Source organism: Numida meleagris, chromosome 3 (genome assembly GCF_002078875.1).
Source record: "Numida meleagris isolate 19003 breed g44 Domestic line chromosome 3, NumMel1.0, whole genome shotgun sequence".
NCBI lineage: Eukaryota > Metazoa > Chordata > Aves > Galliformes > Numididae > Numida > Numida meleagris.
The window spans coordinates 87,674,314-87,693,069 of record NC_034411.1 but is presented as its reverse complement, the minus strand read 5'-3'; the positions used below and the strand labels follow the sequence as shown (position 1 = coordinate 87,693,069).

Sequence of the window (18,756 nt, the reverse complement as noted above, 5' to 3'; positions counted from 1 at the left end):
GGCATCCATTCCTTTTGGTCTATCAACTGCACCACTGAGTTTGGTGTCAAAACTGATGTCAACTTCTCTAATGTATCAACAATTTAGATTAGTTCAGCCTCTTTCTTTATAATATGAGCAATGCCTCATGGCTTCTCTTTTTAGCCAGTGCAAGCGCAATCAGAAGCTATCTCTACTCTGGCGGGGAAGGTGTGATACGTAAACTTAAAGAAAGCCTTTGGTTAGAGTGTCTGCACAAACTATCTATGGTGGGAAAGGACAATCAGTGCTAACAGGACATACCGCAACTATCTGGAGTAGCAGCAAGAAGCTGCATGCATTCCCCTTGGATTTCTTTTTCTCTCCATAGCAGAATGTCATCAGAGTCCCAAAATAAAAATATATGACAAGGTATCTGCCTGATTGTATAAGAAAGAACTGCAATAACTCCCTGCTTAAATAAAAGAAACTAAAATGTTTACCTCCTGAATGCTACAATGAAAAATAAAAAGAGAGAAAAAGGAAAATACAACACTAATTTCCTTCTTATTTGTCTCAAAACACAGATGTAGGATTTAAGTCAACATGCTCTGATAAGTAAATAAGTAAAAAATAAGTAAAAATAACAACACTTTATTTTTCAGGTTTATTCACTGTATATAGTAAAAGGCACATGCAGCAATATCCTGGAAACATTCTCTAAGGTTATTTATTTCAAAGCTGAATAATGGTCATCTTGCCACTAATACAGACTACAGACAACTACGTGCACTGACAAGATAATGAATGCATAAATAAGATAATAAATAAGATAATGAATACAGTCACAGTATTAGAAAATTGCTGTAAAATCAAACAATGCTGAAATTAAATTATTTTATGTGAGAGGGTCATTCTATTCTGAATCAAACAAATATAAATTAAGCATGTGTCAAATTTTACATTAAGAAACTACTGTTTATTTTCAATGGCACGCTGCAGAACTACATAAAAACATTCACAATAAGGCTGATCTTTGTATCTTCTGGCCCATCTTCTGGCAGAGCTATTTTGACAACAACTAACTGGGACATTACACAGGATGCAGAAGTCAGCGGCAAAATTACAAGCTGTGTTCCATGGGAAACAGGATTGTGTTTCCAGTTCATAGTCTCAGTCACAGCAACTCACCAGCCTACAGTTATATCTTGTTCCCTTCTAGTGATTTTATATAGATTTCTGGTACTTTATTTTCATTCCTGAAGCATGAAATATCTTTTAGATGTCAAATCCCATTATCAGCCTTTGAGGTCTGCATTGACTATTATTTTTACATGCATTCTTGATGCACAATCTTTTCTGCATTTTTACATGCATTCTTGATGCACAATCTTTTCTGCATTTTTACTAGAGAACATTAACAATACAGAAACATTCAGCATCCAGAATAAGAAATCTTAAATATTTGGGGATGCTTTTAGCCATATTTGCCTTTCAGACACCCCTGTCCTTTCCAGAAGACAGGTTCAGCAGCTGTTTTCACCCTGGCATGCTCTGAAACAAACACTAGAGTTCCCAAACGACACACGACAGCCCTCCATCCACAGGCACTTCATATCAGCACTACTTGCCACACAACCCACCAAACCTCAGCCTCCTTTTTCGAAAAAGCAAATACTGCCCCTATGCTCTTATGTTCATTAAATAACAAACTTTGAAACACAAAAGAGAAAAGGCTAGCATTTTTTTAGACATTAAAACAGAGATGATCAAGTCAAAATTGCAAAACTTCAAGAAAGTCCCATGTGGTTGATCATAGCCAAATCATTGCTGCCTTGCCCTTATGGACCTTCCTCTCTCAGAATTAAAATAAATCTTAACAATATGAATAAAATAATCCACCATTCGGATATAAAACTTCACCAGCTTGCTAGTCTTTGAATTCACCTGTTAAAAACATTGCAGGTAGAAATGAACCTGCCAACCAGCTCTGATCATTCTTTGCAAAAGGCATCTCTGAATGCTAATGCGAAGGGAGAGCATGTTAAGGGCATAGAGGAAAAAAGTCATTAGAAATAAATCAGTAAAACACTTAAAATAATTAAAAGGACACACTATTTTGCACATGTTGTCAACAGTCACAATTTAGTGCTGCAAGACCAGAGCCAAATACCGCATTTGAATTTTAAAAGACACTAGCTAACTTAGTATCATTTAGAATTATTTAGATTAGAAAAGGTGTTTAAGATCATCACATCCAAGCATCCACCTAACACTAAAAATCCACTGCTAAACCATGTCACTAGACTTAATCCTGAAAGCAGAACACTTATCTTGATGAAATAGTGTTTATTTAAAGAAAATATTGTGCTTATTTTGGGAAAACCGCCCCTGCATGAAGTTTTATTAAACAATTTAGCTGCACTTAGCTCATTTAACTTTTGGACTGACTTGACATTACTACATCAGCCAGATGGAATTATTATGATTTTCATAATTTTATCAAGAAATAAACATAATAAATCTCAATAAATAACGCTTTTTTTTTTTCAGTGAAGTTAATACTCAAAGTGAGGACAAACGAGAAGCATTTTTTGCTCTTAGTAAGTCAGAAATATGCTACAACTGAAGTACAACTTCCACCAATTCTTGGTAATAAAACATGTACTACACAGCACTGATGCATATTAGCTGTCCTTCTGAGTGATGAATTTTAGAAGAAATTTGCTTGATTTTTAATATACAGGAAATACATTGTTTTACTAAGTTATCAGAAAACTCTATGCAATAGCACTGCTGCAGCATTCTAAAACTAAAAAGTCATTTTACAGTGTTGGTCTTGGCTAATTTCTCTACAAAATCCTTTTTACAAATATCAGCTTGTTACAATTCCAGGCACTTTTGCCAGCAGTCTCTGCTCTGCTTTTTTCAACACATGCTTGTAGAAGAACACTTGTTTGGAATAACAAGATATCCTTTCAACTATCAAGAAGAAAAGCTGAAATGTAGATAATTATCAGCCGCACCTAGGAAAAGGGATGAAGTAAGCCCTGTATCCTCAGCACTCTGAGAACTGCTCAACTAATACGTTTCTAAACTTTATCAATGCAAAAAAATTGGAACTTAGGGCAAAATTCTACATGCTGAAATTAAACTCACTATGTTAACATACTGCATCTTTCCTTATTTGTCTAGCAGAGAAGTAACATTTCAGGAGGGATTTCTGCAAGCATGACCAAAAAGAAAGATCAGAGGAAAAGTTATCAAGAGCCTTAGACTACATTCATCATGAATTCTGCCTGTGAAATAAACTGATATGGGTACAGAACTCCATTCTTCACACCTTCTAAAACATTTTATGATCACTTACCTTCACAGAGCTTCTGCTTTATAACTTCTTTAATTCTTGATATTGCAATATAATCTTCAACATAAAATACATAAGTTGATGAAGGCTTGTTGGCAATAGCTTTAAGTTCATCCTCCTCAATTTCTGAGCCAACACCAATTGCAAACAAAGTGATTTTATTTTTCCTTGCTTCTGCTGCTACATCTTTGACTTCATCTTGGGATTTTCCATCAGTGAGAACAACTGCTATTTTTGTTAAAAATCTTGAAGATTTTGCAAAAAGATGGTCATAGGCGAACTGAATAGCTCTTCCTGTTCTTGTATTTCCTCCCAAGTAGTGTATGGATTCCATTTCCCTGATAAGATTTTCAGTGGATTCATGAGTTCCTAGAGGGATTTCAAGTACAGGGTAATCACTGTACTGGACCACTCCAACTTGAATAAATTTTGGCCCTATGTCAAAATTTCTTGTAATATTGACAAGCCATCTTTTGATTATTTCAAAGTTTTCTGGGCCAACACTGTAAGAGCCATCTAAGATAAAGACTAAATCAGCCGGAGCAGTTCTGCAACCTAAAAGGAACAAAAATCAAACAAACATTTTAGTGTACTCACTCACTTTCCTCTTCCACAGGAAATTATTTTTTCATATCAGTTACTGTTTGTATTTGAATCTGTATCAAAATAAATACATATCACTAAAAAAAAAAAATCAGCTGAGTTTGAGTTTCTTTGAGAGAAAAGAAGATTGTTTCTCTAAGCCACAGAGATCCAATCTGGTATCTGAAAACTATACCATTTTCTGTTTTGTACATTATCACCAGAAAAGACTATGAAATATTCTGGGATTCAGTTCCTCAGCTGCCAATTGCATTTAATGGAATCAGCAGAGAGGAATTTTTTTTTTTTCCCATATCTCCTTGTCTGCAGAGATGAGAAGCAGAAAAATTCATTTTTGTTACCAAACCAAAACACACTGAAGAGGAATAGTCTGAATACTCCAGAATTCAGCAGTAACATCTGCTCATTCTACAAATACATTTTAATGGACTTCTGAAACTACTACTTGGCACTTATAAAGCTTGTTGTCATAAAGCCCCAAGTCCCGACTGAATGCTGCTAATAGCATATTCTGATTTCATTAGAAGAAAAAATTTCAGTTAATCAGCTCAACCTCCATAGTAAGTTCATCTAATCATTTAGCAAATACGATGCACTCTTCTTAGAAATGTCATCATAACCGCATGACGATATAGGAATGGATTCAGCACTCCTAGCTGTAGCCACCCATAAATTGAGCTCTGAGACCAAGTTGCCACCTGCAGGCCACGGACTGACACAAGTGCTTCAATTGGTCAGTCCTATCTATTGTATATGCACATCCTCAGATGGAAAGAATAACTCTCTGGAGGGGAGAGACACCTTCCATTCATTGTGAAAGGAGCTGAGATAACCAATACACAAGGTGCCAGGCAGACTGCTAAAATCAGGAGAGATTAATTTGATCCCATGGCATCCAGAGCCACACAGGATGCTGTGTATTACCATGCCTTCTGTTTTGCAAAAGGCGCCAGCTTCACATTACATAGGGGAGCTCTGCCTTGTTCTGACTTCTGCCTATGGAAACTCCTTGCCAGATTTTATTTTCCTTGCAAGCAAGTGGCCACAGTCTGCTGGAGAGATGCTTTTCCAGTGCAGGTAGTGGCAAAGAGAAAAGATGCTGGGAGAAGGAGCAAGAGGCAAGCACAGTGTGATTCTTCAGAGGACAAGATAAATAGCCAGGTCAAGGGACAAAAATACACAGAATAATTTAGGTTGGACTTTGGATAGCACTGGACCCAGCCCTCCGGGTCCACTTATAGTTCTATATGTTTTTTTTTTTTTACAGACCAAAAGGAATTTGATGAAGTTTCTTGTAAAATAACTGAAATTGCTTGATTGAGAGAAAAACTAGAAGGAAAACACTTATCCCAGAAGCATCCTTGTGGCCAGAGGAAAGTTCAACACACTCCTTTTATTTCAACATTTTGTCTTTCAAAAAGCTACCTTTGTTTATTTTCCCAAATAAAACAGACTTAGAATATTAATTTTTGTATGGCCACCTTTGGGATGATCATTCTGAAGATGAAAGGTGAACCTCAGAGCTAGAGGTACCTCGGCTTCCTCTATCAGAACTTTTATTTTTCTTTTTGTTTTCTCATATAAAATTAAGATTTCAAAATTATGTTATTTCAACCTGTGACTTGTGAAGAAATGCCAACATAAATACTCAGGACACAACTCTAAATTAAGACTTGGCCTTTACCATACGATCTGCTACCTTGGAGATATCCAAGAAACTTATAAAGACAATCCCTTCCTATAGGAGGAATAAGATATTGCATCATAGAATTTTCACCAGGACAATTACACTGGAAAAAAATCATCACAGAAAGAAGTGCCCCTGTGAAACTGAAAAGAGATAATATATGGCATGCTTAGAAATAGCCCTTATCTGAAATATAAAAATTAAGTCTTACTTGCTCTTGTTTCCCCATCTTCAGCTAAGATGTAGTCACGAAGTAGCAGAATTAACAGTGCCTGAAGTCTTATGAGCTGTGCCATGTTTATTATATTTTCAAAGTCTTAAGGTTACACTAGGAAGGGAAGAAAATAAAGAGAAGATACAGTGTCATTATAGTACAAAACAAATCCAAACTTCTGTGTTTTAAAACCTGTGCGTGAGGAACAATTTTCAATAGAATTTGCAGGCTCAGACATAAAGCTGGTCTGCAATGGACCTCAGACCCAAAAAGCGTCAGTTAGGCATGCAAGCCCAGAATCGAGTTCCGTCAAAGCTCAGTTTTCACCAAGGCCCAAATTTGGGCTACATACATACACGAGTAGGTTCTATTATCAATAACTGCTACGACTGCTAGCCTGCTATCCCTCCTGTGATGCCATTATCCAAAGTCTTGACAGCTACTATTCCAAAGCATGGCAAGTGTTTATGCATCTGGTACTGGTGAGCAGAATTTACTGCAGTCTCAATCCAAGCATCTGCCTGTTTCAGGGAGTCAGGCACACCTTCGTCTCATCCACCCTGGAGCTGGGCTCACCACCAAGAGTCAGGAGACCAGCAACTACCAACCCCCAGTGACTGCGTCCAATAACACCCAAAGTTACATGAATTATATGCATCTTAAATTTTAGATTTTTTTATTCTGTTCATGATATCTCCTTTGTTATCATGATCTCTGAATTATGCCTCATATTGCAAACATGCAATTTTGGTCTCGTGTTGCTGTCATAAACATTATTTAATACATTTATTTAAATTAAGACACATTTCTAATTTACTGCGGAAAAGAAAATCATAATGTGAAAATATACATTTCTCAGGTTGCCCAGAGGCTGCAGAGTCTTATTCTTGGAGATGGAGGTAGTCCTGGGTCATGTGCTCTGGATGGCCCTGCTGGAGCAGGGGTTGGGCCAGATGGACCCTGCGGTCCCTGCCAACCTCAGTGTCATGGTTTTATGATTTTCGGTTATTGGTACTCCACATCATAACATCATGTAGTGAATGTACCTGGCTCTCAGAAGAGAAGGACTACTACATTCCCCACAGCACTTTGCTCCTCTGTTACCATTTTCCAGCCGGAGGGAAAAGATAAAAGCTCACAGTATAAAAACTTGCAGATCACGAGACCTCGTCCTTTTTTCCGCTGTCTCTCGTCTTGGCAGCACCTCGCTCTCCAGCCGTCTTATCGTCGGTAGTAGAGTAAGGCCTACCTTGATTTTGGGACATTCTCTCTCTCTGTATTGGATTTATCAGCTGAAATTGTAATTATATTGTACTATAGTGTGTTGTTTTGCATTCCGATATCTTATTTAGTAAATTAGTTTGTTTCTCTTCAGATTGTTGCCGCTGTTCTTTGCTCTCAGGGCCATCTCCCTACCCTTTTCCCCTTTCCCCGGGACATGGGCCCTTGGGTCCCCCGTCCCCTTTGTCACGGAATCGGGCCTAACGCCCGTAAACCGTTGACACTCAGTCATTCTAGGATTCCCTGATTGCTATTAAGCTACATGAGGTGTTATTTCTTTCATATAAATCACAGATTGGATCCATCAAGTACCACAAAGACAACAGAAGACAAAATTTTAGAATAACTTAAATATATCTTTGTGTATTTTAAGAGAGATTTTTTCTCCACTAAGTTATTAGGTTTGCGTTCAGAACACCACTGTCTTTGCACTGCTCAGTAACTCGTCAACCAACTTACTGTTTTTAAATTTTCCCATATTTATGGGCAAATCTCTAAGCCACGGGGAAAGAAAAAAAAAAGAGCTAAATTCATGGCAAATTTTCAGTATCAGTTCAGGGACAATTCCTTGCACCGCTCCTCAGCTTCATTAAGTATTTCACATCTGGCCGGAAGACTAAATATCCCTCTTCTTTTTCAGGCCCTGCTATGTCAGTCATATTTGTATTTTCCTATTACATATTAGTTTTATCACTTACATTCATTCTGCTTTTTTCAGACCATTTCCTAGAATTGAAATGCCTTCCATGAAGAAGGTCAAGATGCTAGAAATGTATACACCTGAGCCGGGGGCCTTCATTGTGGCCTTTCAGCACAGGCTGACCAGAGAAGCTATGGATACCCCATCCCTGGAGGCATTCAAGGCCAAGTGTGATGGGGTTCTGGGCAGCCTGATGTAGGGGGTGGCAATCCTGCTTATGGCAGAGGGAATGGAACTAGATGATCATTAAGGATCCTTCTAATCCAAGCCATTCTATGATTTTCATTTTTATTCATTTCATTCATGACATATTTTAAATGACAGACAAAAAGTAATGGCATAGCCCTCATATGTCCCCACTGGTTAGCTCTCATCAAGTTCTCCTAAAACTGCAAAATAAAAGTCCCAGCAGAGAAAAAAAAAAAAAGTAGGGCAAGAAAGAAAAACGCTAACAATCTTTCCTGGCCTCCACCCCATCTATCCAAACAGCAGGAACTTTTGCTCACCATGGGGCTATGGCCTCTCAAACTAGCATATCCAAACCACTTACTCCACTGCAAAAAGGAATAATTTTGCCTTCACAAGATATCAGGCATCAGTGTAGGAGGCACATGAGGGAACTGTAGGGCATGCATAATTATATCTTACTTCTCACAGTAAAGAAATTTCCACAGCAGCCATCAGTGTAAGTCTTTAACCTTGAAAGACATTGAAGTCATTGAACTATTAAATCAGAGCAAGAGGTCTCTTGGTGAAAACCATGCTTGCATTGGAGATATTTCTTAAAAAGAATCAGTAGAATAATTGCCAAAACAAGCTTGTCTGATTTGCAAAATTAAATTGTATTCCCTCAGTGGAAATTTTTTTCCATCTCTTTGTGACAGTCCTCCTGTATTTCATTTACAACAAAACCTGAAAAATATGAGATACTGAACCTAAAGTATGAAGCCAAATTAAGTATTCAGCAGTCCAAAACAGACTTACCAATAGAAACCAAAATTAAAAGGATAAACCTAAGACTTAAGCAACCACCCGATGAAGATTCCAGGAATTATCCAGCATTCAATAAATTTTAAAGAAAATAATAATATAGCACTGCATTTTTAAAAGTCAAAAGAGATGCCAAACCAAAAGTTCTAGAGACCAAACTTCTGTGTCTTGTCAACACAGTAATTACAGCCCAGGCAACAGAAGCACACTTGAAAACACTTGGCAAAGTGCCTCATTTCTACTACCACGAAGAGGCCATCATTAATACCAGTCTAGGACCTCTCCACTGACATTGCTAAAAGACAAAATTAATCACAGCTGATCGTGACCTTTCTATGTTTCTTTTTGTAAAAGAAACATAGAAAGTTGTCTCTACAGTGGTCCATGGAAGTGCTCGCTGCTTTCTGCTCTGCCTTTGAGAGTTGAGAAGTCAGGGTCTTTGTGCCAACTTTCTGCTGCTGGAGCTCAGAAGCCGGCTCAGGCTGCGTGGGGAAGCACTGAGTGGTGGTAAATCTGTCCCAGCCTAAACAGGCAGCAGAACATGGGAGTCTTGTTTGCTCCTTATTTTCTCTGCATCTGCTGGGAGTCAAACAGCCAGGCATACACCTCCAGGTATTACAGCAAGCAATGTGAAATTACTTAAAAAAAAAAAAAAACACAAAACATAAAATACTTAAAATTTAACTTTTAGCCTCTCTTTTTTCTTTCTTTTTTTCTTTTTTTTAACAAATTATCTGTTTGTGAGTAGATTTTACCAATTGTGACCAGGAAATCATATTTATGTTTTTTTTTCCTACCTCTTAATTATACTAAACCAGTTTTAGCATGCAGGAACGCATGGAAGAGAAATTCATACAAGGTTACTAAATTAATACACAGCGCATCCAGCTGAAGTAAAGGTTTGGGGACTCGGAGAGCAATGCAAGCGAATTATCACACCCATTACCATATTTGTCAAGGCTTCCCTCATGGCTGTTTCATTTTTCCACTGTAAATGGAACAGCGCAGAACACCCAGAGGCTCTGCAATTCTAGTGATGCACCAGGTGGTAAAAGCAAGCCTTTGGCTACCTCCCAGATCTACTAAACTGCTTAATTTAAAGCTGCAAAGGCCTATCAGGCCACAAGGGTCTATCAGACATTAAGTGAGACAGGATACTCAGTTTGGTAGATCTTTATGACTCAGTATGATCATTCTTCTAGTCTTCCCCATATGTGTTTTATCTTATGTGGGGTTTTTTTGTGTGTTGGTTTTGTGCTGGTTACTTGCCAACACTCTGATAGCAAAAGAGATGTTCTGAGTGAAAATAGTCCTCTAGAGTAAAATGGACTGTCTTGCACAGGACAATCCCAAATGCCTTATGTAAAGGTCTCTGTTTCATGCTCCCAAAATAAGGGTGCACCAGATATTTTTCAGTATCCTTGTGACTGTAATCTGCATTGAAAGCCAGGCAAGCTTCTGCTCATCTTGAAGTAAAAGGCAAAACCACAGCAACAAAGCTTGGCTCCACCATCCCCTGTCCCATGAGTGCACGGTAAACTACAGAGACAGATAAATTACCATCTCAGTATACAAATTCTCCTTTTTTGAGTGTGTCATATATAGCTAGAAAATTCATTTAAGCTGGAACTTAGTGACATATCAACATAGCCACATGCTTTGTCATTTTAGGGAGCTTGAGCCAATTGGACAGTCAGGGCAACATCTCTCTTGGTGCATGTTCTGGGCTGTGCAGCAGCATTTGCACTAGCAGGGCCACTGTGCACCTCCAGCTGGGAAGGAAATGTAACTCAGGTTTCCTACACAGCAGAGATCCGGTACAGCCGTTAATGAAGCCAATAGCCGCTACCTGATTTTGAATGAATTCAGTGCTTGTCCATGTGCTGGAGATGGCAAAGGCATGCAACTCCCAAAACAGCTTTGCTACATGAAAGTGCATAGAGGGACGTTCAGACAAGTGCTTCTTCTTGTCCTGATTTCATCTGGGACAGAGTTGATTTTCTTCAGAGCATCTGGTATGATGCTGTGTTTTAGTTCTAGAATAAAAATGTTGATAACACACCGATGTTTTAGTTGTTGCTGACCAGTGCTGTACAGAGCCAGGGCCATTTCAGTTTTCCAGTGTCTCATACTGTCCAGCCAGCAATGGGGCTGGGGGGCACAAGAAGCTGGGAGGGGTCAGAACCAGGACAGCTGACCTACACTGGCCAAAGGGATTTTCCGTATCATATGACATCATGTGAAAAAAGAAAAACTATAAAATTATTTTTAAAAAAAGGGAGTTGGCTGAGGCTGCTCAGAGACTGGCTGGGCATCAGTCAGCATGTGGTGAATAACTGCTTGTGCATCACGTTTTGCATATATATATATATACACACATATACGTGAATATAATTATTCTTAAAGTTATTTCTCTATTCTTTTTCTGTCTTAGTAAACAGTTTTTATCTCAGCCTATGAGTTCTGTCTTTTTTTTTTTTCCTCCAATTCTCTTCCCCATCCCACTGGGAGGGAGGGGTGTGAGCAAAACCTGTGTGGTGTTTAGTGGCTTGCTGGATTAAACCACATTTCTGTACGCACGCACAGCAGAAGAATTTCACGTTCAAATTAAGTAGCTGTCTAAGCAGATTAGGCAGCATTTCCACTCCCCATTTAAAAAGCCTAAAAGCAGCACCTCTTGTGTCTCAAGGGCAGCCTGCTGACGCACTCTTTCCACATACAGCTTTCTAGTGCCCAGATACGTGTATCATTTTACTCTTCCTAGGAATACTCGCTGAAGAAACTTTCCATTTAGAGCAATTTGGAATCTTCCAGAATCAAAACTACTTGCTCCTCAGTGCAGTTTTATCACTATTCAAACAGGGGAATGGAGCAAGATTTCATTTCTCTGAAAATCCTGGCTTCCCTGATGTATAGAGTTCTTGGTCAGGAAAGGCAGTGAAGTGTTACAGAGGTTGTTTCTTTCTTCGCTTCTTCCCATTGCTAGTATCTGCCTATGAAAGAAGCTGGTAAGGGTATGATTTTAACCTTTTCCAGCATTCCAAGAAAATAATCAGACTAAAGGTTATGGATATTATCTTGTCTTCCAAGTATAAATTAACACTTCTCTCATATTACATCACTGTATAAACATCTCTTAATTCAACTAGGGATCATTTGGTTTGGCATACAAAGAAAGAAATATTAAAACGTCGCAATAGCAATGATTAAAAGGACATGCTGGAGATTTTTCTATTTCCAAAACTTATGCAGTAATATAGAAAACATACAGCAAGATAAAAGCAACACTGAAATATTCTGATTTATACGCACTAAATGTGAAAAAGAAATGCAATATTGCATCACCTTCTTTTTATATTCAATCTGTTTTCAAAATTAATGGGTCTTATAAGTAAAACATTGCGACAATTAATATTAACTTTTTATTCTTATTCCTAACATTACCAGCCCTAAACATTCAAAAAGTTTATGAGGTTACTCCAAGACTGTTACCTTAAACAAGTAATATATCTGAATCTCTATTTATTTCCACTTGACTTTCTCTCCCATTCTGCAATCATATTTTCCGCTTTGTCCATATTATTCCTCTTCATTTATTTTTCCTCAGTGGGCACAACTGATGAGGTTATTATATCTTCAGTCATTTAAAAAAATAACAGCATTGCTTTGGAAGGGTGAGGCTGTAAACACATCATCAATTTAGGCTCAGTTTGTACATAAATGTGTACATAAATGCAATGCTGTACATAAACAGATAAAATCTCCTACAGTAAGGAGTGCATTAGTATTCACATACCATTTCTTTCAATTTTTATGTAGGAATGAACTATTTTGGTACAATCACCAGTATAATTACTTTCATACTAGGACTGTTCTACAGCATTAAATACATGCTTACAGAATAGTTCAGAGGAGTTTTTACTAAGAGGGATCAAAAAATTAGAATGACGTGTTTAAGTTACATACATTGTGTGTTTTCTTTATTTGTTATTATAGTTAGCACCAGTGCAACAAGAATGAGAAGTAGTTGTATAACAGCTCTCTTATGGCTAAGCAACATCTATACTTACTTATATTACAGATGCTATATAGGAATACGCAGTTAGAGTACACAGAGACCTTTCATTTTCTAATCCTGAAAACAAACATAAAGCATTGCATGGACTCCCTTTTAAAACACAGGCAAATGCAGATTTTATCTGGGCCCTCTACCTAGTTTTAACATCCTTTGCTATCTTTCTTTTTAAAACAGTGACAAAGGTAGGAAAGGAATGCTTTTTCCCCCACTCCATAGAAAAGCCTACCTGATAAACAGACTAAAGAACAGAGATAGAGCTGGAGAAGCACATGAAAGAAGTAGGGAAAGATGCAGGCAAAAGCCTGCTGGAGCTGAGTACAAGTCCAGGGCAGAAGCAGTAGGAGTTGTGCAGTGACGACTGCAAAGTGATGCAGGTAGCTAAAGGTGAATGTCCAAGCACCTGCAGAAAGTGAAAAAAAATACTGAGGAGTTTGGAGAAACCGCAGCAGTTTCAGAAAGATAAGTGAATTGGACATGCACTCACCACAGAAAGCCACAGGGTTTCTGCAGGTAAAGTAGCGCTCCTGAGGCTGCAAAAGGCTCACAGATAAATGCGCAAGCTCCACACCGTAAAATTCATTTCAGTTATTTCCCCAGGAAATGATATCTCCTGAAATAAAAAATGTCTCACCCACGCCACACCACACTAACCTCACATCTCACCTGCATGCTCACATGCATGAGCATGATCCTTCACAGAGTCACGGAATGGTTTGGGTTGAAAGGGACCTTTAGCATCATCTAGTTCTCGTCCCTGACTATAGCAGAGGGGTACCTCCCACTAGACCAGGTTGCTCAAAGCCCTGCTGCTCAAATGTTGTTTTTGATTTCTCATCCAAAGCTCAATAAAGGCACTAACAACTATTTCATGTTTATGTTTGATATTTCATTTCCCCATGGCACAGCTACAACTTCAGTCTCTCATTAAAAATGGTTGACTAGACGTCCAAAGAGCATTACTCAGACTACTGATAAATCTTTTAAATCTTCATTCCAAAAGATATTTCAGGGATAGGTAAGAAAAAAAGAACAAACAATGAGCAAGTAGTTTAAATGAAAAGATTCTGCAGAACAATTGCAATTTCCACTATTCGCAGTATTCAGTGTACAAAATAAATTCATACAAGTTAACACAACACGGTAAGTTTGTACTCCCTGTTTATAGTTTTGATATATCCTTCAGCATAAAGTCATGAAGTATTATGAAGATTAAATAAAGAAGCAGAGAGGATTAAAGAAATGAATCATATCTGGGCAGATTTTGAACAATTTTATAATAGCAGGCTCTTCAGAACAGAAGAAATTTGTACTTTTCAAGTTGGGATTTTAAAAAAACCCTGTACACCACAAGATAACAGGTTATCCAACCTATTTCATTAGATTTTATACATAAGACAAATGTGATTGATACATACTTTATCCAAGCAAAAAAGAAAAACATTTCTGAAAGCAAAAAAAAAAAATCCTCTTAAGTGAATTGGGCTGTTTATTTTTCAAGTGATTCAATAAAGCACAGCAAATCCACAGACTCCTCCAATCTACAACAGAGAAAGTTTGTATTCATGCTCCAACATCTGAAATCACAGAATTATTTTTTTTTTGGCCTTTTGCACTTTGCTGGACTTACTCCCACTCCAAGATGATGCCATGCCAGGTTACAGCAATTAGTTATTATGGGTTAAATTTTAAAAAGTCCTGGCAAAGCTTCTGAGCTGCTGAACTGATACATGATCAACTGCAAAACAGTATAGGATGGGCAACGTATGTAAGCAACCACCACTGGCAGCAAGCAATGAATCTGAGGTCTCCCTGGAAACCATGATTTCATCCCAACTGTGAAAGCCCATGCTGTTATTTCTCTCTTTATCAAGCAACTTGGGATTCCACAGAATTTTCCTTCCTTCAACAGACCCAAGGAAAACAAAACAGCCAATCAATGGTATAAAATCTGACACTCAAATTGTACAGCTGAAACTCAACTATGCTCTGATAATAAGATTCAGTGTAAGAAACAGTCAAACTTATTCCTACCAGATACCCAAAAGGTCTAATTTTAAGTGTGCATATGTATATGTATGTATTTAAAAAAAACAGAGGACAATTTAATCCAAATGACAACTTAATCCTGGAGCAATAGTCTAGGAGACCATTCTGTCTGCACTCAGGAATGCAGAGCTTAATTGGGCCAATAGTTAAGTGTTGATAAAGGAAAGAAAACAGCCATTGGGGCACAGATTGCAGTAACTGGTAATTATAGATTGTTTAGACGTTGATAGAAAGAGGCATAATGGTAACATAAAAACCAAACCAAACCAAGTAAACTTCTAAAGCAATGTAAAGACTCCACTTGGATTACACCTAGTTGACAAGGTATGCACAGAAACATATCCATTATTGCCACATTCTTGAAGTCTGCATATAAGAGCACTGGCAGAGGATTCAGAAAAATTATCATCGCTACCAAATTCAGCTAGGTCCTTGACATGTAAGATACATGCTTCCTCACTTCCTCCTCTTCCACATACATTTATTTTTGTTCTCAACTTTTTTAAAAGGGAAAGTAGGGCTGGCTTAGTTAAGACACATGATTTGCAATATCCTGACTGCAACATTTTTAGTGAAATCAAGTAAGAAGTGGTAGGAAATACACAAGTGATTTAAAATAAGTTTACTATATGAAGAAGAGACTGTCTATGAGCTCTGTCTGCCTCTTTCAATACAGAGCATCAGAAGCAGGAGTTACATTTTCTGCCTCCACTTCATTTCACATTCTCATGTTCACTCCCTTTGTTTGTCCCTCAAAGAGGACTGGATTCCAACAAGCACAACAAATCCAGCCTATTACAATTATTCATTTTCTTTTTCCAAAAATGATAGCTAATGCAGTTGCCAGTGACACACTGTCAAAAGCTGAAAGGGTAAAAATGACAACAAAGAACCCCACCTCAGCTGAAGGTCTCAAAATTTTATTTGAACTCTTAGCCCTTTCCAATTCTTTAACTGTCTTCCCTCTTTTTTCTCACTTCTAGAAGCATTCAGTTAGAGGTAAAACAGACTGTTTTTTTTTTTTTTTTAAATTAATAGTAGTCTGTAGCCTTGGGAAAAATTGGTTAAAGTTTCTCCTAAAGTTTCAGAACCTGATTTTATTGTTTTATGCTACACAGTTGTAACGTGATGGACAGTGCAGCAATGACAGCGAAGTAGCAAGATCCTAGGCTGTGGCAGATGAGGGCTTGCTCAAATGCAACAGCCATGAGCACAGAAACAAAGGAAAGAAGCTGCTTGCCTCCAGAAGGCCTCAGGTAGGCAGGGATCTCCAGAAAGATATCCTAACCTCCACTGCCAACACTCAAATGAGGTCTGGGAAGGGGTGGATCCTGGCTCCATCCCTTCCTGTCACAGCTGCATTGCATGCACCTGAGCTCCCCTGGGTTGGCCCCACCTTCCCACCAGGTGCTCAGTCACTGGTTCAGGCCATGACTTAGCATTTCCACTACAACAGTGAAAGCCATTATTAATATCTTTGTCTTTTGAGGTCTTTTCATTCCACTGAACGTAGTATGGCATGCTTCCGACTACATAAAAGGTATCACAAAGTAGACTAACCTTGAAAACATTTGATTATATCTTAAAATTTTGCCAATTATATATAAACTCCCTGACATCAAACCAAGAAGAATCATATCAGCTAAACAGGCAGGAGAGAATTCAAGACTTTCCAGTTGTTTTTTAAAATATAATGGTTGGGGGTGTTGTTTTTTTCTTTTTTCTCCCTATAGTCTTTTTCTTATTGAAAAGTCAGCTGTGATTGCTGAAGGAATGGAAATAGTAGCAATTCTACAGGAACGAAGGTCTTGAACTATCAAAAAACTTTAAATACCTCCAGTTGTCTTCGGCAGAGCTAAATCAGACTCTTAACATTTAAAAGTTTTCTGAGGGAAGAAAACAAATTTAGCACACTCATGCTCAAAGAGAAAACTATCTTTACTACATAAATGTTTATTTTTTCCAAGTATATCCAAAATTTAGTTTAATAAACTCTTGAAGGTCCAGATATGCTATGATCCAAGGCAAAGATTAAAACCATGCAAGATTTATCTGCTTAACTGCTTTCACCTGCAAAAAACTAATATTTCTGATGCTTTAAAGAAATTGCACTTTATTTCAAAGCTGAATTTGCCTGAATCACCAGCCACCAGTTCTGTTAATGACTTTCTTATCAAAACTAAAAGGTGTCCGCTGCTTCATTCTATCTACACATACACACATTCTAAGCCACCATCCAGTCCTGCCCTTCATATACTTCATCTTCGTAAGTTTCACACTGCAATACTTGTTTTTCAAATCCTTTCTCATTTTTGTGACTTTCCTCTGAACTTTGTTTTTGCCATCATATTTTTGAGGCATTGACACAGAACAGGGCACAATACTCTAACATACTTGCTATTGTAAAATCCCCGAAACATTCCCTGTTTCTATTCAAAAGACTTGTACTTCATGCATCCAAACATACTGGTTTATTTTGCCCCAGCACTGTAGCAACAGAGCATATTGAGGTAATTATCTACTGAATAGTGACAGAAAAAAATAATATATAATATAATAATATCTGAAGTAACCCGCAAAGAATAAATCTCTGACAAATGATTATTCAGGATGATCTCAAAAGCATTGCTGTTCGTGAGTATCCCTTAACTGTCTGCTACTTAACCTGTTTCTAATTATTGAAGAATGCCCTTTGCTGAAGAAATTGAGGCAGAGTAGGATGGAAGCAGAGGGTGGAATGCAGCATGGCTTCAAGTCATGAAGAGGGAACTGGTAGGAAGCTGAGTTGTCTGGGAGGTCTCCATTGGACTCCCATTGGCATGGGAAGCAGGATGGGGAAGCTGCATGCAGTCCTGGAAATACTGTTCTCAAGTTGTGGGAAGCTAAAATCAAAGAATCCTCAGAGTTGGAAGGGACCTCTGAAGGCCATCTAGTCCAACTCCCCTGCAATGAAAAGGGACACTACAGCTAGATCAGGTTGCCCAGGGCTTTATTCAGCCTTACCTTCAAAGTCTCCACAGACAGTGCATCAACCATATCACTAGGCAACCTGTAAATGGGAGATAGGAATAAAAGTGAGGTCTCTTCTTCTCTGCTCAATCCCCAGTCTAAATGCAGGTAACGCTGAGAGGACATCTTAGTGCAGTCTGCAAAGGAAGGCATAGAGAAGACGGAAGGAGGCTCTCCCCACAGCCATACCGGAAAGTCAAGTGGAAATGGGTACATGCTGGAAAATACAAAATGCCAACTGGATGTGTAAGGGACTAGAATAGGTGCAGAAATCTCCATTCTTGGCGTTATTCAAACTTGGTCTGTACAAGGCCCAAACCAACTACACTAAGTGGGTCTGCTTTGAGCAGGGCTAGACTACAGAATCTCATGAGGTCCCTTCCAACCTCCATGTTTCTCTATCTCTGAATCACTTTCCAGGACCCCTCCTTCTCACTCATGAGTGTAACTTCTAGGGCACTTGCTCTTTAGGTGCAGAGCCCCCCCATTCATCAACCATACTGCTCTTCTCCAGGCCGTTTGCCTTCCTGAGCTATTTAGGACAAGGCTTTAGGACAAGGCCTGTGAAGGTAAGAGGACAGTATGATGAAGAGCAAACAGGAGGAGGAGATGAACAGGGTGAGTAAAACAGGCCCAGACAGCCCTGCAGCCCTGCCATCCTGCTGCCCTGGAGGAGAGAACAGAGCTCTAGAAACACACCACCCCCCATATTTGACTTCTTTTGGCACGAGAGAGAGGCAGAGAGAGAGGCAGAGAGAGAGGCAGAGAGAGAGGCAGAGAGAGAGGCAGAGAGAGAGGCAGAGAGAGAGGCAGAGAGAGAGGC

The 18,756-nt window shown here is 38.6% G+C and overlaps 1 protein-coding gene across 8 annotated transcripts in view; it reads right to left on the bottom strand.

The window, feature by feature from the left end:
* COL21A1 (collagen type XXI alpha 1 chain) overlaps window positions 1–18,756 on the bottom strand; it is a 104,252-nt gene that overhangs the window by 71,120 nt on the left and 14,376 nt on the right. For 4 of the 8 annotated variants that reach the window (XM_021392069.1, XM_021392065.1, XM_021392067.1 and 1 more), the window contains 3 exons: window positions 17,928–17,973; window positions 5,827–5,943; window positions 3,329–3,880 (listed from right to left, as the gene is read on the bottom strand). In XM_021392069.1, the coding sequence (XP_021247744.1) occupies window positions 3,329–3,880; window positions 5,827–5,911 (637 nt within the window). In that variant the 5' untranslated portion in view covers window positions 5,912–5,943; window positions 17,928–17,973. The remainder of the gene's footprint in view (window positions 1–3,328; window positions 3,881–5,826; window positions 5,944–17,927; window positions 17,974–18,756) is intronic. The other 4 variants (XM_021392073.1, XM_021392066.1, XM_021392070.1 and 1 more) reach the window with 1 other exon arrangement.